The sequence below is a fragment of the Erigeron canadensis genome, chromosome 4 (genome assembly GCF_010389155.1).
Source record: "Erigeron canadensis isolate Cc75 chromosome 4, C_canadensis_v1, whole genome shotgun sequence".
In the NCBI taxonomy this organism is placed as follows: domain Eukaryota; kingdom Viridiplantae; phylum Streptophyta; class Magnoliopsida; order Asterales; family Asteraceae; genus Erigeron; species Erigeron canadensis.
Genome location: NC_057764.1, coordinates 7,668,241 through 7,695,369, shown reverse-complemented (window position 1 = coordinate 7,695,369; position 27,129 = coordinate 7,668,241). Strand labels below are relative to the sequence as shown.

Here is a 27,129-nt window from a genome sequence, read left to right as displayed (position 1 = left end):
CTTGTCCAAAACTAAGAATTTTTTGAAGGATGCTATTACCTAAGGGCATGCCTTTATTTGTCCTTAGCTAATATATTTTTGTGGCGGAAGAAAAAACGGTACATTCATGGCGGTCCTTTTTTTACCGGTGAAAATGATGGTTTTGTGTGAGTGGTGATGAAAAGGAAAAATACATTGATAAATGATGAGTAGTTTTGTGACTTTTGTCTTTTACTTATAAGATATGTCACTACATGTGGAGGAAATAATATAACACGTGGAGTGAACATGTATTTCTCGATGGCAATGCATGACTGCATGTATTATATATTTCGTTACATACTCGCATGTAAAAAATATGGTATCTTTGATGGTTAAAAAAACCAAAATCTAAATTAGGCCCAAAAAAAGCTACTAATGTGACAACTCGTAATTAATTAACATCGGGTTAGTATTAATCTCCATTAAGCTTAGTCATTATCATAATCTCGTCTAAATTAGACGGTCATTAGACGTGGAAGTTATTAGACAATTGGACTTTTGACTTAGTTCAGCTAGACGTATCCTGATGACGTAGACTATTAGCTATCTAGACGAATGCCCAGTCTTAAAAATAACTTTAAATAAATATTTAAAGGTTTATGTCTTGTACAAAATAAATATACGGTCTAGACTAAATATTTCAAAGTTGACTTTGGCGAAATATTATTGACTCGTCTTAATTTAAATAACACGAGGGAAAATACCTTTACTTTAAATTAAAACCTTTTAGTCATACGGTATTTAATCGTAAGCATTTTACCGAATAAAAGGTACCAAAATATCTCAAAATAGGCCACATGGGCCGTCCTTTTTTGTCTGTGGTTAGAAACAAAACAACAAAAGCCCTCCCCCTTTTCTTTCCTTGTTACTGATCGAACACACACACACACCAAAACACATACATAATCTGAAATATTTTGACAAGTGAATCAAAAGGAGAAATCAAAGTACAAATTTAAGGAGATTACTTGGGGTTTTGATAACAAAAATAATTTAGGGCAAGGATTTCAAAAATCATCATCATCATCGATCTCCATATTCTTTTATTACATTTGAAGAACATCAAATTGTAAGTAAACTTCTTCTTCAAACTTGTATTTGTCTAAACTTAAACACATGGTTTAGTTTATTTATATTGAATGAATTACTTATCTTGGAAATGAAATGAGTTTTGTATCTGTGGATTAGTTGGATAAAAGTAAGCTTTGAAATTGACACTGTCGGAATTGTTGTTGGTAAGTAATTGGATAGTTTTCATTTCTTTGAGCATGTCTCTAGTCATTTTAATGAAAAGGTTAGATTATAAAACATTTTGGATCGCGGAATATGGTCAACAACCGGATTTTAGTCGTTAGTATCGCGCCGCGATGTAGTGCAATCTGGTATATTGTGTCGCGATACATATAGGTCGCGCCACGAGGTGCTGAACAGTTTGACATTTCTAGTTTTTGATGACTAACACTTGAACTTTGATTACATGGATTAGTACTTGAGTCTACATTTTTAATGACAATGTCAATGACATTAGAAACTAAAGTCAAATAAAATGGACGTTCAAATCACACTCTTGATCGTGGCATTTTAGGGTTGATAGCTAAGTAGTTGTACGTAGGATACTTGACATCGTGAGAGTTGATCCTCATTATTGGTACTTATATCCTAGGTTTTGGATAGACGTGGAGACTAGATTGCTCATTCTCAAGTTTGCTCTCCCTTTTAGCTCTTTGATCGCTAAGGTGAGTTTATGGCGCCCTTTTTCCTTTTTACTTTGGGCCTGAAAAGCATGTACTGTTGTATACACGACTACTTTATAAATAATTTGTCTTTGTCTATGTCATGTGATTTGGCTACTTAAATCATTTGCCTTATGTTTGCCATGTTGACGGCTGTCTGAAAATGTGTATACATGTCTTATGAAATTTTGTTCTATGTGACTTAGACTTGCCATGTTGTCGGCTGACTAAATGTTTATGTGTTTGACAGACTAAAATGTTCCCCTTATGTAGTTATTACCATTATGAGATCCTAATGGTTGTCTTGTCAGATTTTGTTCCTGACTGTCATGGTTCTGGTCCGCACCCCACTTTAGACGGGAAATCCTGTGCGAGGCATATTAGTCATATTGTCGGACTTAGGTCTGGACTGTCATTATATATTGTCGGATTTTGCTCCCAGCTGTCTTGTCTTAAATAACTACATGTCATTGTGTATTCTCAATGACGACTAAACTTTGGTCAAATACACTGTAAACTCACCAACTATTTCGATAGTTGATCCTCTCAAATTTCGTGCTTTTCAGGTAACCAACAGTAAGTCTTTGATCATCTTGGCATTTTAGGGCCATTCTTTTGACTTTGGACGTACAATTAGCATCAGACATATGAGAACTATCATCTTATTAGTTCTAATCGTACTAGACTGTCCAAATATTTATCTTGTATTCAGTGGGCCAAATTCCATATATGGATGACTTATATCCGTATTCTGGGGTTCACATTTGAACGATTGTACTTGTATTAGACTTGTATTTGGTATTAAATGGATGTAATTTCTATTAGCCTTTGATTAGTACGCAGTTATTTGTTAACCCTGTATTTCCGCTACAACGGGGTGTGACAAAAATTGGTATCAGAGCCAAGGTTATAGTTAATACAGAGTTTTTCCGGAGGAAAAACTCAATCTATAGCCATTGTCGTTTCAAAAGGAAATCTAAGTCTATTAAGGTTTAGGATACTTATTTCAAGAGTTATATTATTTGTTTATAATTAGACCTAACCTGATCAACTACGTCCCGATTATGTAAAATAATATAAGGCTCGAAATAAATATCCTAGATTTTGTATATACGTGATAATTTGGACTATATTAATAACATACTGTAGATGTGGTGGGAAGGCTGCGGGTGACCCTATATATAAACATTGAAGGTATGTTAGAAATAGAAACCCAAATCATATGTGTATACATTTAGACGAAGATCTCTTTAAAAACTCATGTATTGCGTACTGTTTCAGTCATTTGACTCGTATTGTCTCATCCATTAGACTTATACGGATATGTTGTCTACCTTTCAGACTAATCATGTCGGACGGAGCTAGCTCTTATGCTGTTGTTCCTGTTACTCCTCGAGTTCCTGTGGTAGCTAACTCTATTCCCCGTGTTCCTCACTCTTCTGAAGAGGAACCATTTGAGGCTTCGGGCACTGAGTCTCGCCCCGTCAATCTGGTATCATCATCCAGTGAATCTGGAAATGAGCATGTGTCTATCCATGTTCAACCACCTCTGTCACCGGTAGCTCCATATCAAAGGAGAACTACCGAGGGAGCTCGTCTACCTTATGCTCCTCGAGATCCTAATGCTCCTGGTCCTTCTGCACCAGTCCATGACAACCTTGGGTTTGGTCCTTCATTCTTTCTGGGCGATCCGTATGCTGCGGGTCCCTCCAGAGTGCTTGTTTACAACCCCAATCTTGTTATGCCCGTTGTAACTAAAGTTGATAGGTCGGAATATGCTCTCCGACAAATGTCAAGGATGAACAACTCTCTCATCCGTTCTAGAGAGGCTATTGTGAATCAAGCTCAAGGATTGACTGGAGCTTATCAGCATGCTTCTGATGCTATGACTGTTGCTAGGGAGGGGAAGGAGAGTGCTTCTGATGCTATGACTGTTGCTATGGAGGGGAAGGAGACTATCTGGACTGTGATATGGATACTATCAGTCTTGGTGGTTTTGGTCATGGCTTTGCTGATCGTCGTTCTTATCAAGATGTAATCTATAGTAGTTATGTATTGTAAGCCTAGAACAGATAACAACTCATATTTTGTACCTAAGTTGCAGTCTATCATTGTGGATGTAGTTCCCACATGTCTTTTGAATCGTGCTGGTCCGACTATGTAAATTATCATTGTGGCTGTAGTTCCCACATATCTTTGAACCGTATCGATCTGACTATGTAAATTTTGGACATCAATGAAATACGATCATCTTTTGACTTATATACTTGTTCAAACTACGTCACTTGTTCATTTTAACTCTAGAATTATGATGTTTCATATTTCTTGTCTTGTTTAGTACATGAGTTTATACAAGTCAACAGATTTTGACTTGTATTTGTACTATCATCTATATTTCAAAGCAACTTTCTATATAACTTCTCATGGAAATCTCTAAATGACATTTTTGTTCATGTCATAGACTTATGGCTCCTAAGAAGAGAAGCAAGACCCAGAAAAAGACTCCAGCTAAGAAGACTGCTCCAAAGAGAGTTACTCGATCAACTCCTAGACCTAATGATACTCAACAGGAAGGACCTGTGATCCAACAAGGACCAGAAACTGTTGCTGCAAATGTGAACACTGGTCTTAGATCTACCCCACCTGCTGGCGGGGAAAATAATATGGCGGCATTTGTGACACAACAACTATTGGCCGCCATGCCTACTCTAGTCGCTCAGATCACAGCGAGTATGAACGCCAATAATAATCATCATGCTGACAATAGTAACAATGTGGAACCTACTGCTGAACAACTTATTCCTCGAGTTCATCTGCACGGGAGTGACTTTAAGACCTTCACTTATTGCAAGCCAAAGGAGTTCCATGGCACCGAAGGTCCTGTCGGCCTAATCAATTGGCTAGAGAGCATAGAGGCGGTGCTTCATATTAGCCGTTGTGCCGAAGAGCACAAAGTGGAATATGCTGCCTCTCAATTTCAAAAGCACGCTTTGTCATGGTGGAACGAGCAGATAAGGACTCGTGGTCGAGAGCCAGCTAATAGCATACCTTGGTTGAACTTTAAAAGGATGTTGATGGAAAAGTACTATCCTCGGGAGGAAGTACAGAAAATGGAAGGTGAATTCTGGAATCATAGTATGGTCGGATTAGACAACGAGAAATACACAACTCGTTTTCATGAATTGGCAAGGCTAGTTCCTCGTATGGTAGATACGGAAGAGAAATTGATCGAAAGATACTGTTATGGCTTGTCACCTGATGTCCGAAGGTTGGTAGCCGCTTTTAATCCTTTGACACTTCAAGCGGCAGTTAGTGCCACCAACCGGATGGTGATAGACTTGAAAAGAACCACTGGTTCTTCTGTTGGAACTGATGTGAACAAGAAAAGAAATGATTATGCCTCTGGTAGTGGTTTTGGCAACGGTGGAAATGGCAAGAGGTTTAGGACAGCTAGAAACTTTGCTGTGGTTACTCAGGAGGTCAAGAGGTACACTGGCCCTGACCCAAAATGTAACAGGTGTAATCTTCATCACCGAGGAAATTGTCCTACTTGTCACTGTTGTAAAAAGACGGGACATCTAGCAAAGTTCTGTAGGGACAAGACACCCGGTCAATGCTACGAATGTGGGAGCGAAACCCATATGCGACCCACTTGTCCACGACTCAATCAAGCCCCGAACAACAATGCTATAGTTCCAATCAAGAACAATGCAGGGAACAATCAAGCTGGGAATCAGGGAAGGAATCAAGGAGGACAAGGAAGAGGCCGAGTGTTTGCTTTGGATGCTGCTGATGCACGACGTGATCCCAACGTTGTGATAGGTACATTCATACTCAATAATCATTATGTCTTTGTGTTATTCGACTCTGGTGCTGATAAAAGTTTTATATCCTTAGAATTTAGGCCTTGAATTAATGTAGTAGCTATCCCCATGAAAGAAACTTATATTGTCGAATATGCAAACGGTCAAAAGTATGTTGCTAGAGATCATTTGGTAGATTGTAGTTTAACATTGTCTGGTGAAACCTTTAAGATAGATCTGATTCCCATAGAACTAGGAAGTATTGATGTGATAGTTGGTATGGACTGGCTGTCTAGAGTTCGCGCTGTTATTGGGTGTTACGAGAAAGTTGTGAGAATACCTCTGCCAAATGACGAAACATTGATAGTGCAAGGAGACAAGTCAGGGAAGGAATTGATTTTGGTGTCGGCGATAAAAGCGAATAGGTATTTACAAAAAGAATACCCCGCTTTCTTGGCACTAGTGGTCGAACGGAAGCCAGAGGGTAAAGACATTCAAGATATTCCAATAGTTAAAGATTTTTCGGAGGTGTTTCCCGAAGATTTGACTGGACTTCCACCTCACAGACCAGTCGAGTTTGGAATAGACTTAGTCCCTGGAGCTGCACCCGTGGCCAAGGCACCCTATCGCCATGCGCCATCAGAAATGCAAGAATTGTCCGAATAACTTCAAGAGTTGTTAGCAAAAGGACTAATTCGTCCAAGTTCATCACCCTGGGGAGCTCCGATCCTATTTGTGAAAAAGAAAGATGGCTCTATGCGCATGTGTATTGACTATAGAGAATTGAACAAGTTGACCGTCAAGAACATGTACCCATTACCTCGTATTGACGACTTGTTTATTATTTGGACCAAATGACAACACATAAAACATTGGACCAACCTGAGCTCTGTTAATTATTTGGAAAATTATATATTTATGTTAAAACATAAGAAGATGACAAAAACGACACTTTTCACATATATTCTCTTTAAATATGTTGTAATTTGTAAAAAAAAAAAAGAAATAAAAAGAGAGAAATAAAGCATCCACACAAACGTACGTAATGTTAAGTAAAGCAAGCAGCCTATATATAATCTCACCATATGCGCACCAATATATAGAGAGAATAAGGCGTACGTACGATATACTTTTAACACTACTAGCTAGATGTTCGCGCAATGTAACAGTGAGATTGTGGAGTGATATGTCATAAAATGTGATAGGTCATAGGAGGTGATCGTTCATAAGGGGAGATATGTCATAGGGTGATCGGTGATGGGGTGATCTACTTGACGTACTCCGCCCTCGGATTTAAAAATTCGTCGAAAGTATATCGAATGACCTTTCTAATGAAAGAGCTAACATAAAATTTTAAGAACACCGATATAAATTTTATAATTTCTCGAGGTACGGTTTTTGAGATTAAAGTTTTTGAATGAATTAGAGAAATAAAATAATTTATGGAGAAGAGAAAAAAAAATAAGTATTTGAGATTATAGAATATTATAGGTATATTAGATGGTAATATTAAAATTAATGGATAAAAAAGTACTACGTATTATTTAATCTAATAATTAAAAAATAATGAACAATAATATATATTTTAATATAAAATATACAAAACGGAGATTGATTGATTAATATATGTACGGCGATGTTTTAAATACTGGTATATACCGGCCGGTATTACCGGTATCGAAGACCACGCCGGTATTTTAAGTCCGGTATTTTTCCGGTATTTTCACTATTCAATACCGGCCGGTATTTCTGGTATACCCGGTATTTCCTGTATTTTCAAAAAATAAATTTTGATTTTTTTAAAAAATTATTTTTATGATACTTTAATGTTATTTTTTGTTACTTGTGAACTTTAAAACCTATATTTTGTTATGAAATACATATTTGGTATTATGTTTGAGTAAGTTATAATTGCATTTTGACTATTTTTATTAAATTATAATAAGTTTTGTAAGATTTTTACACAAAAAAATATAATAAATTAAAAATAGTCGTATCGACCGGTATTTCCGGTATTACCGATAATACCGGTAATACCGGAAAACTTTTTCACGCCGGTATAGCTAAAAACCGGTTTTTAAAACATTGATGTACGGAGATTGTCCTTCACTAATTATGTGGTTGGACACCTGGACGTTTGTCTGTGAGGTCTCAGGTTCGATACTCTCGAGCGTGAGATTTATAGGCTTTAGGTTTCCTGGGCCTTCGTGGAGCATTTACCGGGTGGGGTGGGCAGGGGGGAGGGAAACGGGTCTTAGGTCTACGGTAAACAGTCTGGATACCGTGACCTGGCCCTTGCTGTTCTAAATATATATATATATATATATATATATACGGAGACTAAAAAATTGCTTAATTACCGGATACTAGCTTAGAAACTCACGTATTATGTGACTTTTAAAGGCAGGTATGTTGTAAAAGTTTGAAATAATAAACATATTTTCTCTCGCATGAAAAACCATCAAATTTTGCATTGTTACATATCATATTTCATTAGATATTTGGCCCGTACGTATACACGGACAGACATAAAACATTGAACTTTTAACTTCTTAAGAGTTAGAGCTGAGTAAAGATGTATGATGAACTTTTAAAGATGATTTGTATATTTCTTAGATGTTCAACTTTGGTCGGTGTATTTAGGTTATCTTTTATAAAAGTATAAATAATGATCGATGAGTTTTATTTTTGTATCTCTCCAACAAAAATAACACCGATTTAATTTCAGATAGCTAGGTTCTGGGTTTTTATGTTTTATGTTTTTACAGTACGTTATTTTATTTTATAGTTAATACTCCAAAAAGAACCTTTCTTTTTTTTTTATTATGGGTACGTTTAGCACGCAGCTTTTAGGAGCTTTTTGGAGCTTCAAGCTTTTAAAAAAAAACTCCTCTTTGACGAAAAGCTTCGTTTGGTCAGAAGAGCTTTAGGCTTTTAAAATGGGAGAAAAAGCTCCTTATTTGAAAGCTACTTTCACAAGCGTTTACGAAAGGCTGTAAGCTTTTACATACAAAAATACATAAATAACCTTCCAATTTCCAAAATCACTTTCTTCCACGTTATAAAACTATACATATATACACACGGTCAATTCACCGTCAAAGGATCGTCCCAGTTATGTCACCACAGTTTTGTCACCGCTGTTGATTTGACCGGAAACATCGCAGCTTCATGCCGGCTGGTCTCACAGCTTGTCACGATCGTTGATTTGGTGGAAGGTTTTGTTTGTTTGTAGAGAAGATGAAAGTGGAAAAATCAATGCTTAGTTTGACTTACTTGTATATAGAAGACGGATTTAAACAAGCTCATCATTTAGGAATCCTGCCAATCTGCCATGGGGTTTTCTTTCTTAAATATTAAAAATCCATGTCCTTATCTAATGGGTCTTTAACAAACTTGCAGACTACTCACATGATTTTTGACTTTTTATAAAGTGGTTTCTGGTAAAGTACAAAAGGATGTGTAGTGATTTTAAAAGCTATTGGGTAATCTTTTTATAAAAAAACCCCTTGAGACTCAATGTTGTGTAATTTAAAGCCAAATGTTTATTTATAAATTATCCAATGTCATAAACTGATCGAATACAGATAAAACTATAAAAGAGTATTTATATATATCATTATTTTTAATTTATATTACTAAACATCTATAAAGTGGTTTAAGTGTATTTTATTCATGTCCATTATTGTCATTTAGACTTTTATTAACAGCTTCCAGCTATTCTGCCAAACATTTAAATATATCTAACAAGTTTCAACTATCAGCTTCTAGCTACAGCTTTCAGCTAACAGCCACCAGCTACCAGCTAACAGCTAACAGCTACCAGCTACCAGCTAGTTTTGCCAAACATACCCAATATATGGTTAATTAGTGAATACTCATCTTATTCGAAAACTTTTTGCGGATGTGTTGTTTCCATTTTAACACAATTGGAGTCCATTAACTTATTGTATGAACTTTTGTTACTATTATCTACTATCTCATAATTATACGTTGCATATTAGAAATGCGACTGTTTTTAGTAAATGAAAAAAGTTGAAATACCAGCAGATCGAGCAGATACTGGCCGTAGATAACATAAGTGGTTTCGAGGACTAACAAATAATGTTTAATCTTCAATCAAAAACATGCCGTGATTTTTTTATGTTATTTGATCGATGCTTAAGATATGCAACATCTAATACGTAAATTTATATTTATATATATACACGTACACACTAAATACTTAGTGTATTTAAAATTTTAAATTCGATCATGTCCAAAGATAATAGTAACAATAAACATAAATAATTTCAAATAACACAAATAAATAGATAGAAACAAATTAAAAACAATGTACAACATCGACTGGGGTCACTCTCGCGTTGCCGCGTGGCCTTCCCATAAGCATGCACACGGTGTCAATGAAATCCGTCATCTTTATTAAGTCCTACAGCAAAAGAAGGGAGTTATTAACCAATATTGTGTTTTTAGAGAAAATAGTTACTTACATGATGTATTTTAAAAAATATTTAACAAAACGGTGCTTTTTTCAAAAAAAAAAGTCATAATAGTATTTTTATAAAATTGTATCATTTGCCTAAAAACTCAGTGGGAATGCTTTTTTTTACAGTTTACATAAGCCAATAAAAAGTAAATTTACTTAGCAATCCAAATTCATCTCATCGCTGTTTTAATACAGGTGATGCAGGAGACCCGTAACCTGCATGACCACACCCGCCAGTGGAGTTTAATTCAAGTTATCTTTTATTTTAAATAAATAATTTTTTATTTTAATAAGTTATCTTTTTATTTATTAGGATAACTATAACTTGATTTGTTTCCTATTTTAGAGGTATTAAGATTAGTATAAATAAGGATTTTGGTTATTGTAAAATTCAGTTGAATATTATTGAGTTATAAGAAAATTGACGTTTTGTCAATGGTTTTCAGTCTTTTGATTAATCTTTAGTCTTGAGTAATTTGAATGCGTGTTAAACGGCATCAAAAGGTTTGGTATCATAAATAAATTTTGTACAGATGATAACAATTCCAGCGGTAATGATATTTGTAGTACATTTTCCAAAATAATTTGCAAAAATAGGAATCCCGGTGTTGTTAACACCGGGCTTTGACACATACACATAAAGTTAAAGTTTACATTACCGGGCTTTTTCTACGTGGATGGTGTGTTGATAAAGCCGGTGTTATAGCTTCTCAAAAATAGGAGATTATTTTATTGGTTTTATGTAAAGACTCAAATACAAAACGACAAACTTATTTGATTTGACTTCTTTTTTTAAAAAAATTTTGGTATGACCTATCCGTAAAATCATGCATCCAACCTGTATTTTCAAACTAGTTTAACTATCAAGCTTACTAAACACAACTTTAAAGATAACATTACATGTCAAAAATACATTTTGACTAAAACACACAAACTAGTCTAATGTTCAAATCATTACATAATACAACCATAACTTTATCATTTGACCGATAGTTTCTTAAACTAAAACTTGACCAAATTACAACTCAAAAGACAACACTTTCAAAATATTTGATCAAGAGCTTGGTTATTAAAAGGGATTAACTAACACCAAATTTACACTACCTTTACTTCAAAAGCACTAGCTAATTACTCCAACTTGGCTTTGTCTTTTGATCCTCTTGAACCTATAAAATATAAACAACTAAAAAGATAAGCAATTTCGCTTAGTGAGTACAAAATACAATTATGCAAGTTATCATCATATCAATTATTTTAGGCTAGCACAATCATAACACTTTATCATATTACTTGAACTGCTTGTACTAGCCAACTAACAAGCATATGGATCCATAGCTACTATTAACTCTACCTACAAGAATTTAATCAAACTCTTGTAGTCTTAAACTCTACCTACAAGAGTTAAACCAAAAGTCAACTCTTGTAGTCTAACTACCTACAAGAATGGACAACGTCAACTCTTGTAGTCTAACTACCTACAAGAATGGACAACGTCAACTCTTGTAGTCTAACTACCTACAAGAATGGACAACGCCAATTCTTGTAGTCTAACTACTAACATAAAGATACTTTATACTCACCTTATTAACGACAACTTGTAATTAATCCTTAAGATAACTCGAACTCAAAATCTATTACTATGGCAAAATGCATGATTACTTATATAGCTTATTTAACTTCCCAACTAACCCATAACATACATATATTGTTGTGTTTGGCTAAATACATAATACACTTTTCTTATAAAATTCTCAAGTACATAATATAACTTTACCATACTATCACTTAACAATATATCTTTGTTATCACAAATCTTAATTTCAATTCCAATTCTAGTTAGCCAAACAACAACAATAACAATTATAATAATATGGTTTTCCATAAAAATTCTTAAAAGAATGATGATAATAATTTTATTATCATCATGTGTTAAACATATAAATATTAACAATTATTAATAACTTTTCCTTCACTTAAATTAACTATAGATACTAGCTACACTTGAAATCCCCAATTCTTTCTTGATGCACCTTAAATAAAATCTTCCATCCTTTTCTTACATCATTCAAGGATATATTATTATTATTGTTGTTGTAGAACTAGAGAGTTTATTATGATGGAAAGAAAAAGAACTAGTAATTAATTAATATGGATCCATCAATTTGATCTTGCTCTTCGTAGTTTCTTTTTTTTGTTTTGTTTTTTTGTCGGTGAACACTCTCGACCACACATACATAAGAAGTTCCGGGATGTTTACAATGTAATTGTAATTTTAACTAAATTATGGGTATTTAGTACTATTAGTTATACTTTATCCCCTATTGTTTATCTAATATTTCATTTAGGAACTAATATTTTATAAGGAAATGACTCATTTATCCTTACTAACTATAAAATATAATATCATAGTTAAAATATTACCGTTTAAAAATCGGGGCGTTACAACTCTTCCCCACTTACACAAGATCACGACCTCGTGATCCACGCCATATGCCACGATGGAAAATACTTCAGCACGACTCCTTCGGGTTCCCAGGTGAACTCTGAACCCTTTTTATGCCTCCATTGGATTTTATACAATTTTAATGTTTTCCTACGAAAGTTCTTAACCTGCTCATCAACTATTCCAACCAGTTCTTCAGCATAGTTAAGTTTATGATCTATTTCAATCTCATCCAACGGTACTAACATAGTTTTATCAGCCAAACATATTCGAAGATGTGAGACGTGGAATGTATTGTGAATTCCTGCGAGTTCTTTGGGCAATTCAAGACGGTATGCAACTTTCCCCACTTTTGCCAAAATTTTAAAAGGGCCGATAAAACGAGGACCAAGTTTTCCACGTTTACGAAAACGAATGACCCCTTTCCAAGGAGAAACCTTAAGCAACACGTGATCACCTACATTAAACTCAATAGGTCTTCTCCATTTATCAGCATACGATTTTTGTCTGTCTTGAGCTGTCTTTAGTCTTTCTCTAATCATATCAATCTTCTGGGTGGTCTTAAGTACAATGTCAGTTCCACCTAGTTCTCTTGTCCCATTTCTCCCCAACATATAGGAGTACGACACTTCCTACCGTATAACATTTCATAAGGTGGCATTTCAATGCTGGTATGATAACTATTATTATATGAAAATTATGCTAACGGTAAGTATAGAACCCATGTTCCACCAAAGTCAATTATACATGCGCGTAACATATCTTCAAGAGTCTGAATGGTCCTTTCACTTTGACCATCTGTTTGGGGATGATACGCGGTACTTAAATTTAACTGAGTACCCATATCCTCTTGGAATTTATGCCAAAATTGAGAAGTGAATCGAGTATCTCGATCAGAGACAATAGAAATAGGAACACCATGCCTTGCCACCACTTCTTTCAAATAAAGATCAGCTAACACTTCTGAAGAAAAAGATTCTCGAATTGGAATGAACAAAGCACTTTTTGTAAGACGATCTACAATCACCCAGATGGTGTCATAGTGATTACGAGGTGTCTTTGGCAGCTTTGTAATAAAATCCATAATGAGATGTTCTCACTTCCACTTGGGTATTTCCAAAGGCTGTAAACTCCCATATGGTTTCTGACGCTCTGTCTTAACCTGCAAACATGTTAAACACTTTTGAACGTATTTAACAATATCTCTCTTCAGTCCAGGCCACCAGTAATCCTTCTTGAGATCATAATACATCTTTGTTGCTCCCGGATGAATGGAATATTTAGACTTGTGTGCCTCCTCGAATAATATCTGTTTAATGTTACTTGAGAATGGAATCCAAATTCTATCATAACGAGTAATAAGCCCTCTTGAATCTTTAGAGAAATGCTTAACTTGACCTTTAATACGTTCTTTTCTTTCATCATTTTGTAAAGCTTTCTCTTGGGCTTCTTTAATTTGATCGAAAAACTTGTTAGTAATAATCATTCTTAGGGACGCAACTTCAATATTACCATGACGACTTTTTCGACTAAGAGCATCTGCTACAACGTTTGCTTTGCCAGGATGATAGAGAATTTCACAGTCATAATCTTTTAGAAGATCTAACCATCTTCTCTGACGATTATCTAGATCTCGTTGATCAAAGAAATACTTGAGACTTCTATGATCGGTATAAATAGTACACTTAACACCATAAAGATAATGACGCCATATTTTCAAGGCAAAGACAACCGCTGCCAATTCAAGATCATGATTTGGGTATCCTTTCTCGTGTTCCTTGAGATGTCTTGATGCATAAGCAATGACTTTCCTACGTTGCATGAGAACACAACCAAGACCATTAGAAGAAGCGTCACAATATACAGACATATCCTCAACTCCTGTTGGTAGAACTAGAACAGGTGTCTGACTTAACTTCTGTTTGAGTGTATTAAAAGCTGATTCTTGTTCGTTACCCCACTTAAAATTTTCATTCTTTCGAGTCAACTTTGTTAAAGGAGAAGCAATTCTTGAAAAGTCTAAAATGAATCGGCGATAATGACCGGCTAGCCCAAGAAAATTGCGAATCTCTGTGGGATTTTTCGGACGATCCCATTTCATAACTACCGCTATCTTTTCAGGATCAACTTTAATGCCTTCATTACTTACAACATGACCAAGAAATTGCACTTCTTTTAGCCAAAATTCACATTTAGAAAATTTTGCGTAAAGTTTTTCTTTTCTGAGAGTTTCCAAGACTTCACGCAAATGATGTTCGTGTTCAACTTGACTCTTTGAGTAAATTAGAATATCATCAATGAAAACAATCACGAATCTATCCAACATAGGACGACAAACACGATTCATAAGGTCCATAAAAGCTGCAGGAGCATTTGTAAGACCAAAAGGCATAACAACAAATTCATAATGCCCATAACGAGTTCGAAACGCAGTTTTTGGAATATCTTCTTCTCTTACCTTCAACTGATGATATCCAGACCGGAGATCAATCTTAGAAAAATAACTTGCACCTTGAAGTTGATCGAATAAATCATCAATTCGAGGTAAAGGATACCTATTCTTGATGGTTACCTTGTTGAGTTCACGGTAATCAATACACATGCGCATAGTACCATCTTTCTTCTTGACTAAGAGAACAGGCACACCCCACGGGGAACTACTTGGACGAATAAAACCCTTGTCTAAAAGTTCCTGGAGTTGACTCATTAACTCTTGCATTTTTGTCGGTGCTAGACGATAAGGAGCCTTGGCAATAGGATTAGCACCTGGAACAAGATCAATACAAAACTCAACTTGCCGGTCAGGTGGAACACCCGGCAAGTCATCAGGAAAAACATCAGAATATTCATTAACAACCGGAATTTCTTGCAAAGACTTTGTCTCTTTTCTAGAATCAATAACGTGAGCTAGATAGGCTTGACACCCATGATGAATATGACGGTGAGCACGAGCATAAGTACAGATTGATAAAGGATATTTTTGCCTCTCTCCATAGACAATCATATCTTCCCCACTAGGAGCCTTGAGATGGACACTTTTGTCATCACAAGAAATGTTGGCTTTATGTAACCCAAGCCAATCCATTCCTATGATAATATCAAACTCACCCAAGATCATTGGAATTAAATCAACTTTAAAAGATTTAGAATCAATAACTAGTTCACAATCCCGATACACATCATAAAGAAGTAACTTTTCATTCTGGGGAATTTCTACTTCTAAGGGTGAATCTAATTTAGATGGGGTTTTCATAAGATAATGGGAGAATCTAGAGGCTACAAAACAACGATTTGCACCAGAGTCGAATAAAACTTTAGCAGGTATAGAATTCACCAGAAAGGTACCTGACACAACATCTGATGCCTGTTTTGCCTCATTAACTAAAATCTGAAAAGCTCTTCCCTTTTGAGCCCCCGTCATCTTTGCTAACCTCCTTTTGGTTTCTTTCCTCAATTCAGCTTTCCTTTCCTCCTCCGACAAAAAAGGACAAGAACTCTTCCTGTGGCCTGCCTGAAAGCAGTGGAAACAAACTGTCACTTTCCCTGGTGTCACTTTCCCTGGCTGAAACTTGCAGTCTTTCATGAAATGGCCTGGCAGTCCACATTTATAACAGTTTTCCGAATTAGCTCGACATTGGCCTGAATGCATCCTCCCACAAATATCACAACGAGGAGAATTTCCACTTCTATGTTGGTTCCCCATTGGCGTGCCGCTTCCCTTAAATTTCTTGCTTGAATAACTAGTTTGCTCAAACTTTCTTTTTTCTGATGTAAATCTTCACTCTGTGCTTTCTCTACTTCAAAGCCTCGTGCAACATTATATAATTCAGTAAAAGACTTCATCTGCACAAGACTAATGCGTTCCCGTAGATCTTTACGGAGTAGCCTATGAAAATTTTCTTTAAGCAAATCATCATTATTAAGATACTCTGGGAAGAATTGAGCTTTATCCAAAAACTGAGTTTTAAAAGAATTCAGGTCTAATGACCCCTGAGGTGTAGTTAAGAACTCGGCACGAAGTTTAGCAATTTCTGCTTCAGGACGGAAAAACTTGTAACATTCTTGTTTAAAATCATCCCAAGACAAGGTAGAGATGAAAGCCTCGCCTTTAACTCTGATTTGTTCATCCCACCACCGCTTAGCACCTCCTCTTAACCTACTCGCTCCATAGATCGTCTTTAACTCGGGAGGGCATTTAGTAATTCTGAAAGCACCCTCGATCTCAGATATCCAATTAGTACTAACAATGGGATCAGGATCCCCATCATATTCAGGGGGATGAGAAATAGTGAAATTTTTTAAGTTATACTCTTTCTGAGATGTAGTCTCTGCCATATGAGTACCTTCGCTTCCCACAGTTTGAATTTTAGGCTGACCTCCTTGAGTTTGAGGAAAACGCTTATCAAACTCCTCCTGAACAACTTGAGAACCTGTTCTTTGATCATAGTAGTTATGTCACCAGTAACGATATTTTGCACAGTATCCTGAATTTGACGAGTAAAATAAGGAGCAAAATTCTGAAGGGCTCTTCCTATCTGAGCTGAGATACTATCATCATTGGCATCAACCTGTTCATCGTCATTAGAATGATGTTCTACGCCCGCATCATGATGACTTGGGCCACCTAAATCCTGATTAGTATAATCCATCTGAAAGTTCAAACAATCTATTAACTTTACAAAATTTATATTCTACATCATTAAATACAATCATATCATATACAAGGTCTCGAGCTCTAAAGTCTCATATTAGAGAACTTCCATATTTAACGCCTTTAACTTAGATGTTTACTATATGATCGTAATAATGCTGCAGTCATTATTATGATTATATATTATAACTCCTTGAGTTAAATTAGTTAAATATTTTCATACTCTAATATAAAACAACTTATCTCACTTATGGCCAGTCACATACTATGGTTTAAGCTTATGCATTCTATTCTATAATGATCGAATACCTAAATCCCTTAAACCAAAGCTCTGATAACACTTGTAAAGACTCAAATACAAAACGACAAACTTATTTGATTTGACTTCTTTTTTTTAAAATTTTTGGCATGCCCTATCCGTAAAATCATGCATCCAGCCTGTATTTTCAAACTAGTTTAACTATCAAGCTTAACACAACTTTAAAGATAACATTACATGTCAAAAATACATTTTGACTAAAACATACAAACTAGTCTAATGTTCAAATCATTACATAATACAACCATAACTTTATCATTTGACCGATAGTTTCTTAAACTAAAACTTGACCAAATTACAACTCAAAAGACAACACTTTCAAAATATTTGATCAAGAGCTTGGTTATTAAAAGGGATTAACTAACACCAAATTTACACTACCTTTACTTCAAAAGCTCTAGCTAATTACTCCAACTTGGCTTTCTTTTTTGATCTTCTTGAACCTATAAAATATAAACAACTAAAAAGATAAGCAATTTCGCTTAGTGAGTACAAAATATAATTATGCAAGTTATCATCATATCAATTATCTTAGATTAGCACAATCATAACACTTTATCATATTACTTGAACTACTTTTACTAGCCAACTAACAAGCATATGGATCCATAGCTACTATTAACTCTACCTACAAGAATTTAATCAAACTCTTGTAGTCTTAAACTCTACCTACAAGAGTTAAACCAAAAGTCAACTCTTGTAGTCTAACTACCTACAAGAATGGACAACGCCAACTCTTGTAGTCTAACTACCTACAAGAATGGACAACGCCAATTCTTGTAGTCTAACTACTAACATAAATATACTTTGTACTCACCTTATTAACGATAACTTGTAATTAATCCTTAAGATAACTCGAACTCAAAATCTATTACAATGGCAAAATACATGATTACTTATATAGCTTATTTAACTTCCCAACTAACCCATAACATACATATATTGTTATGTTTGGCTAAATACATAATACACTTTTCTTATAAAATTCTCAAGTACATAATATTACTTTACCATACTATCACTTAGCAATATATCTTTGTTATCTCAAATCTTAATTTCAATTCCAATTCTAGTTAGCCAAACAACAACAATAACAATTATAATAATATGGGTTTCCATAAAAATTCTTAAAAGAATGATGATAATAATTTTATTATCATCATGTGTTAAACATATAACTAGTAACAATTATTAATAACTTTACCTTCACTTGAATTAACTATAGATACTAGCTACACTTGAAATCCCCAATTCTTTCTTGATGAACCCTAAATAAAATCTTCCATGCTTCTCTTACATCATTCAAGGATATATTATTATTGTTGTTGTTGTAGAACTAGAGAGTTTATTATGATGGAAAGAAAAAGAACTAGTAATTAATTAATATGGATCCATCAATTTGATCTTACTCTTTGTAGGTTTATTTTTTTTTTATTTTTTTATTTTTTTGTCGGTGAACACTCTCGACCACACACACATAAGAAGTTCCGGGATGTTTACAATGTAATTGTAATTTTAACTAAATTAAGGGTATTAGTACTATTAGTTATATTTTATCCCCTATTGTTTATCTAATATTTCATTTAGGAACTAATATTTTATAAGGAAATGACTCATTTATCTTTACTAACTATAAAATATAATATCATAGTTAAAATATTACCGTTTAAAAATTGGCGCGTTACATTTTAGTTGAAAGAAAAAGATGAGAAAGAAAGTACATCTACAGACGAGGAAGTATAGAAAGATCAAAACGTAAGGCAATAAAAACAAAACTTTCTAAAAGTACATTCAAAGCCTTATGAGTTATGAGTTTGTAATTGTTTAATTACTACCTTAATTACGAATTATGAAATACTGTATAAATTTATTTTTTATCCTTATTCTAAACTATTTTCAATTAACCTTATCATTTATCTCGATATTGAATATTAAATTACAAAGGCAGAAATACATTTGACGTGATACAAATGAATGATGAGTTTGTGTTTTGAAAAGCGCAAATCGAATACATACAAGAAGACCATGTTATGTTTGACAAGTTTAAGTTCTAACAAATGATTCTTGTCGCCATTTCTTGAAATCTCTCTTCTGATTCAAAATCGTGGTGTAAATAAATTAAAAAATGGATTTTTGTTCAAGAATGAAATCTTGTGATTTAAATATATATATATATATATGTATGTATGTATGTATGTATATGTGTGTGTGTATAAGGTGGGTTATTTATAATACATGCATTAAAAAAGTACATGTGTAGGTTAATTTATTTCCTTCTTCTTCGACGAGACTGCCGCCTTCAACCACCACCATGATCATCTCCGATCACCACCTTACACATGTGTAAAATATGTGTATCAATAAATTGCCCTTCAACAACTATCAAAAAAAAAAACAAATTCTTAGAAAATGTAATAAATAGTTACAAAAGCACAAAAGAACCAAATTCTTTATAAAAAGTGTTATAGATAGTTTAAAATATAAAGTTTTAGTTTAGTACGACATACATTAATGAACAAATAATTAAAGGTTGTTACAACAAACAAAATAATTCTTCATATCTGCTTAATTTAAAACGAGAGTAAGTACTCGTTCGTTGCGACGGTAAGATGATAGGGTGATAGGCCATAGGTTGTGATATGTCAAAGAATGTGATAGCCAAATACCTTAGCCGTACGGGCTCCACCCTCGGATTTAAAAATTCGTCTAAAGTATATCGAATAACATTTCTAATGAAATGACATGAAATTTTAAGAACACCCGTATAATTTTTATAATTTATCGATTTACGGTTTTTTAGATAAAAGATTTTGAAAGAATTGGAGAAATTTATAGATGAGAGAGAAAACGAGTGGTTGATATTTGAGGAGATTGGGAAAAAAAATGAATGGTTGAGATTTATTATAAGGGTATTATAAATAACTGATAGGGTATCTTAAGGTTTTCACTTGTTGAAAGTTGAAAGTTTGGAGGGGGGAAATATTTTATAATGTAGTAGAGATAATCTATTGTTTTGTTTCTAGCTCTACGTACAACATTAGCTCATATTCATGTTTTACTGTCACATCTAAATTGGTAATGTCATGTATTGTGTATAAGTTAACAATTTCTAACTCTGCGGAAAAAATTCCATAAGTACTATATATTAGCATTTCACCACTGTCAATTGTTGTGGATATGTAATAATACGATCAAATTAATCAAAAATTGAATCAATTTAGTGGTTCACCGAACATATACAGTCGGATACGATATTTGTATTTGAGAACGTTCTAATGTTTGTATTTGAATAGATATGAACCGAGAGAATGACCACAACTTATGTTACGAGCATATCAAGGTTTCTGGGCCGTTAAATGTCTTTTAAACATTTATTCTCTAGTTTCAACAATTGCCAAATATGGTTTTTTAATTTTCAAAAAATTAATTTTTGAAAGTTTCTTGTGATAATAATTTAATGGATATAAAAAATTGCTATGCTCAAGCAAAAGGCTTTCCCCTAAGTATCTGTATATTTCTTATCTCCTTATCCCCTTCTTATTTCTTTATCCCCTACTACTTTTCAGACTCTGTCTAATAGACGAATAGTCTTAAAATATGTTAGTTCAGGATTTACTGAACTTGCTCCTGAATCATCTGGATTGGTCCAATCATCTAGAGCCTAATGAAGATTTGTCCAGAAATAATTGAAGACTAGTGAATGTCTTACTTGTACAGAAAATCCAGTTAACGTCATTTAAGTTCACTTGACTTCACTCCAGTCAAAATTTATTCCACTGAAAACATTCCCACTGAAGTCGAAACCTGAAGTTTGAAGAAAGAAGATGACTAAATGGTGGGGCCACTAGCAGTCTTAACTAATTGAAAACTGGAGCATATGTTAGTGTTTCAAAACTTACCAATCTGAACACTGATTACAAGGAATTAACTTAAATACCTTTACACGCTTTTACCCGGACAATCCATTTGTTTATTGATAAAAGTAAACATGTGTATAAAGGTGTTTGGTTTAAAGTAAGACAAATCACATCAAATGTGACTTTATCTTTGTACTTTAACCAATGCATTTAAGGAATTAAAAGTGTTTCCTTAAATGTATCCTCCAAATTCCTTGTCCAAATATATATATTTGCTTATAAAACCAAGCAAGTCCAAATATATATATCAAAGATAAATATCAAAATGATAAATAACAAAACAGGTGAAAAATAACAAAATATAAACAAAACAAATTTAAAAGAATAAATCCTTTTGTAGCAGAAGAAGAAGTCATAATGAAACTACAATTGACAACAAACTAAATTAAAAAAAGATAAAAAAAAATATTAATAATACAACAATTCAATATCAAATAAAAAACAAACACGAACAAAATACCGTATGTTTTTTTGTTGAGAAATTTACTAAACCTGATTTGTTTATTAAAGATAGGAAGAAGAAGATTAATCTATTAAGAAAGTTTTAAGGATACTATATATCTTTAACATTTTAAAAAATATATATTTTGATAAAATAAGATTTATGATGGAGTTATAAATATAATTATCTATTTAATAAGCTGGAAAAAAAAATCTAGAAAATGGAGAGAGTTAGATTAATTAGGAGGAAGAATTAGGCTTAAAAAGAGAGATTATGGGTGTCAGGTGTACCTCCAACCTGTTTTTTTTTTTTTTTAATATAAGTCCTTTTTTAACAATAACATTACCATACAATCACACACAATAAATACGAAATCAAAAACACGACATTCATACGCTACCAATTCCAGCTAGTTTATCGAGGAAGGATTTTAAGGCTCATATGGCGTACCAAAACTATTTACAATGCTGAAGGTGGGGACAACGACAAATCCGAAGACGAAGAATAGTTTTATTTACTTTATTTCTTAGTTAACTGTAATAGTTTAATTTGTAAGATTTTAATTATGTATTAGTTTAATATTTAACCAACTCCACTTAGGTGGGTTGGTGAGAGTATATTATATATTCACTATGTAGATCCGGGAGATGAGTTTTTCTCAAGGTCTCGGGTTTGAGTCTTAGGATCTCATCTTAAGGTATTTTTTCATGATGATGGAGTTGGAGGTCTAGCAAAATGCTGATTAAAATTACCCCTAGCATGTCTGAATCGAAACTAACCTAAAAAAATGTTTAATGTTTAAAAATTTAATAAATTTAAATTATGTATTAGTTAAAATATACTAGTTTAATTTGTTGTATGTTGTTATTTTTATGAAAATAAAAGTTCTATTAATATCTTGGTTAAAATATAATAAAATAAATTTTTTTTATTTTAAGATATGAGAAAAAGATAAAAAGTCTTATTGTTAGAGGTAGTTTTTAGAAGAGTGAAAATTGGATAGACGTTGAAGAAGAGGCGAAAAGAAAAGTGAAAACAATCCACGAGTTACTTGGTACTTGTATTATGCATATTTTCATTCATTTTTTTCTTTAACTTGTATCCCAATATCATAAACCCTAAAAAATTTGAAGCATAAACAAACTCAACAATCAATCAATCGAATTAGATGCTGTCTCAATTCACATGGAAAACCTCCAAATTATTCTTATTATCCTCCATTTTATCTTCTACTAGTTACCATCCAATTGCAACATCATCATGTCTACTCATTTCTCATTTCCCTTACACTGTAAGTCATGCATATCCTTTTTTTACATTTATTTATTTGTATTATATTTATCTTCATTTATGTCTCCGAAGTGAAGGTTTAAACTAGCTATACTCGTACATAGTTGATAGTCTGCCAACTATAATGATGCAGATTTTATAGTGTACCCCTATTAATCAAGTTTACTATGGTTGTGAGTCACGAGTTTATTTACTAATATATTATTCGAACATATTTTGAAAGTTAATCACCCAAATTGGTATTTTACCTTTGTAGGCTTGGGCCAACCGGCACTGTTTGCGGTAGCGAGCATATGGGGTTGCCTTTGGCCATTAGGTTAATCTGGGTAGCCTGGCTTTATTCTTTGGCTGTTCAGAAAAAAATGTTGTTATTTTATAGACTTTAATATTTAAAAAATGATCGACTTTACAAAATCCATTAGACTGAAAAATATATGTGTATATAATTATTGCAACTGATAGATATTTATATAATCACAGTTTTATCATGTCCAATGTTTTCTTGAGTTTTGTGTTACTCATTTAAAATTGAGAAAAACTTAATGCATTACCTGGACAATGTGTTTAGTTTGTTGCGAGTACCAGACTGAAATAATTTGGAGATAGAGAAAAATGTATCGGACTGTTTGACTTTTGGTTTTCTGGGTAAAAGGTTACTCTGGTTAGCTTTTTATATGTATAAGCAAATAAAACAGGCGAGTTGGCAGACTTTTACTATTTTGCACCTATCGACTACATAATGTAATGCACTAATGCTTATTAGCTGCATAATGCAATTTATGATTGGATACTTACAAAAGGTTTTTATAATTGCAGAAGAGTATCATAACAGCTCAACAGGTATCGCTATGTCCGTCATATCCTATACTAAGTACGTTTAAATTTAGAAGATCGTCGTTGGTAACACAAGCATCGCCATCTAGTGAGGATGAGGAGGTGGCAAATCAAGTTTTGAATGAATTTATTTCCGACTTAAAGGGAAGTCCACGTTTAGTGAAGGAATTATGTACTAATCACATCCATGAACTCTGTAAAAGGAGAAAGCTAAAAGCAGCTGCTCGGCTGCTGCAGCTGTTGCGTGATAAACATGCAATCAATAGCCTGCCGGCTTATAATCACCTACTGGCTGCCGCCTGTGAAGAGAATGATACACAGATTGCATCTCATATCTTTAAAGATATGTTAATCAACTATATATTGATGAATTCAGCTACGTATTTTAATGTCGCTAAGGCGATTTCTAAGAGCAATGATTTAACATTTGTGCAATCATTTGTAAAGGAAATCTCGGAACTGATGAGTTCAGGAAGTGTAACAGTGATTAATAGGATTATATATGCGTTTGCAGACTGTGGACATATTCATAATGCCATCCTTGTATTTGATAACATGAAGAGTTTTAAGTTTAAGCCAGATTTGGTTACTTATAATACTGTCTTGGGGATATTAGGTAAAGCTGGACGTGTGGACGAGATGCTTGACGTGTTTGTGTCTATGAAAAAAGCTGATATTGCCCCTGATATCGTTTCTTATAATACCTTGTTACATAGCTTGAGGAAGGTGGGGAGATTTGATCTGTGTGTGGTACTAACAAAAGAAATGGGGAAACTGGGACTGCAGCCTGATTTGATAACTTACACTGCACTGATCGAGTGTTTATCCAAATCAGGGAACGTAGAAGAATCGTTGAGACTCTTTGAAGATATGAAGCGTGGGAATATCCGCCCTTCAATATATATCTATCGATCACTAATTAATAATTTGAAGACAATTGGTTTATCAGAATTAGCACAGAAGTTCTTGGGGGAAATGAATGAATATCGGGATGATCTTGTTGGTCCAAAGGATTTTAAATGGAAAAATAGATAGCTTTGTTTTCTTCATTTGGGAACGATTTTGGAGCTATGTTCGTATATGAGCATTCAAGGATATCATTGCATGAGTGTATTGCTCCTTTATAGCACAAGATGCAGGAACTGAGCTTCATCGTATTCAAGGTGCGCCTTCTTACGTTTTCCCTATCTAGATTTTTTTTTTTTTTTGCCTCTTACAAAGTTACGAGCGTAAGTGATCCCACTCGCTTTGTGAGCCCAAAGTCACAGCGGGTGAATCTCTGTGACCACTAAGTGTTTTACGCCACGGATAGAACTTGTGACCTCTACATTGAAAGGCATAGGTCCAATGGACCACCATTCTAGTGGTTATTTCCTCACCATTTTGGGGTTTCCCTATAGGTCCAGGTCATTTCGAGGCAAGCGGCTCGGTCGTTCGATCTATTTCTTTATCTCCCAATGAACCATATGTGAATGTTATTGCTAACTTGTATAGCTCACATTCTTCGGCTCTACCCCTGAGAGGGCTTGATCCATGATTTATGTTATTGCCAATGGACCACCATTCTAGTGGTTATTTCCCAGTCTAGTATACAATATACATGTAATACGATCACTGATTTTGTATGAATATGCATGTACAAGCAAAACGGCCTATCTCCTGTATGGGCTTACGTGATGGTTGGAACAAAGACACATTTAAATGTGGCAGATAAAGATAACTAAGGGCACATATCTGCATAGACCAATCAATAGTTCAAGTCACACACTCCCATACCATTTTCTCATTGGAAAATTCCCTTCAACTGCTTCTTACGGCCTTATGGGGTTGAAAGCCCACTTATTAGGTTACTTTAGCTTGTAATATCGGTTTAAAACAAAGGGGGGTCATTCAAGAGAATTTACTTTTCAGGAAATGGTTCAAACAGGAAATGGTTCAAACAAGTTGTAAGTCACTGTTATACTACTTTTCAGGCATGAGAATTTACTTTCAAGAGAATTTACTTCTGAGAAAGCCCACTTATTAGGTTACTTTTCTAACAGGAAATGGTTCAAACAAGTTGTAAGTATGCAACTCTGTATCATAATATAATATTGGTTATATAGTAGATCGAAAAGACTTTGGATAATGTTTTGTGTCAACTTGTTTGGAAGTAAAATTATGTAATTCTTGTGTCAACTTGTCTGGAAGTAAAATTATCTAATTTTCCCCCATCTGGTCCAAAGGCTTCTTGGTTTAAGTAATATAGAAGTATAGAGTATAAGGTAAGTAATGAAGTTATGCTTTTTTGTTTCTTTTTGTCCCCTGCAACTAGAATTTGAAGAAAACGAATAACAACTACAGCAATATACTAAATTCCTAGATAGTTGCTCTAACTTATTTCAGTACATGATAAGATCTGATACATCGATTATGTGGCATGCAGTTCATTGGATAAATGATGATTTAGGTTGTCTTAAAAAAATTCCACAATTACTTTTTCAGTATGATTCCATTTCCAATCCAAATTTCAAACTTACATACTGTTCATTAGCAACCGTTACAAGATATTCGTGACATCGACTTGGGTCCACTAGTTTGCTTCATTTTACTCTTTTTTTAAGTCGCATTTTAGGTGATTCTTATGTTTCCGAGACTCTCACTATACTTATATATACCACCTCAGAAATAGCATTTATGCTGAGGGACGGAGTATTTATTTATTTATATTTGTAAGGCTTTGTTCATTCTTTGCTTTAACATGTTCTTTCTCTGGTGACTTTTTATGATAGGTCAAAGATATATCACTCAATTGTACCATGGCTCTTCTGCTATTCTGACTTTCCGTAGGTGGACCTAATTTATACTGCAAGATGGGCTGATTAAAGACTTGATCTTCCTGGCATCTTCTTTACTGATTTCGGGCAGATTATTTGTAAATTTGTTCCTGATGAGGCTTGCTAATGTTGCTGCTCTCTTTTTTTTTTTTTTATCAAAAAAGGGGGGATGTATGTAGATCTTGACTCTTGGTTTTTGGCGTAATATTTTCTGATTTCTTGATTGTATATCATTAAATCTTGATAGACATTTAAAGGAATGATTATGTGATAGTTTAGGCATATAGAGTTGAAATTCTTGTGAGATTAGGGTTAGGCGTTTAGCAATGTACACCTTTTTTTCTTCCTAAATATGTACATTATTTGAGCTGGCA

The 27,129-nt window shown here is 34.0% G+C and overlaps 1 protein-coding gene across 1 annotated transcript; it reads left to right on the top strand.

Annotated features, from left to right (window-relative positions):
- Positions 1-1,347: 1,347 nt before the first annotated feature.
- On the top strand, positions 1,348-27,129 carry LOC122596922 (pentatricopeptide repeat-containing protein At1g11900-like). Its single transcript, XM_043769567.1, has 4 exons — positions 1,348-1,403; positions 1,685-1,757; positions 23,922-25,102; positions 26,711-27,129. Exons 1-3 carry the CDS (start codon positions 1,348-1,350, stop codon positions 24,972-24,974), a joined length of 1,182 nt encoding a protein of 393 aa, XP_043625502.1. The 3' UTR covers positions 24,975-25,102; positions 26,711-27,129.

Excerpts from the sequence above, each read along its gene's own strand:
- LOC122596922 (XM_043769567.1), top strand. The coding sequence starts at position 1,348 with ATGGTCAACAACCGGATTTTAGTCGTTAGTATCGCGCCGCGATGTAGT. Across the intron at positions 1,404-1,684 it reads CCGCGATGTAGTGCAATCTG|GTTTTGGATAGACGTGGAGA; the intron begins GTATATTGTGTC and ends CTTATATCCTAG. Across the intron at positions 1,758-23,921 it reads TTAGCTCTTTGATCGCTAAG|AAGAGTATCATAACAGCTCA; the intron begins GTGAGTTTATGG and ends TTATAATTGCAG.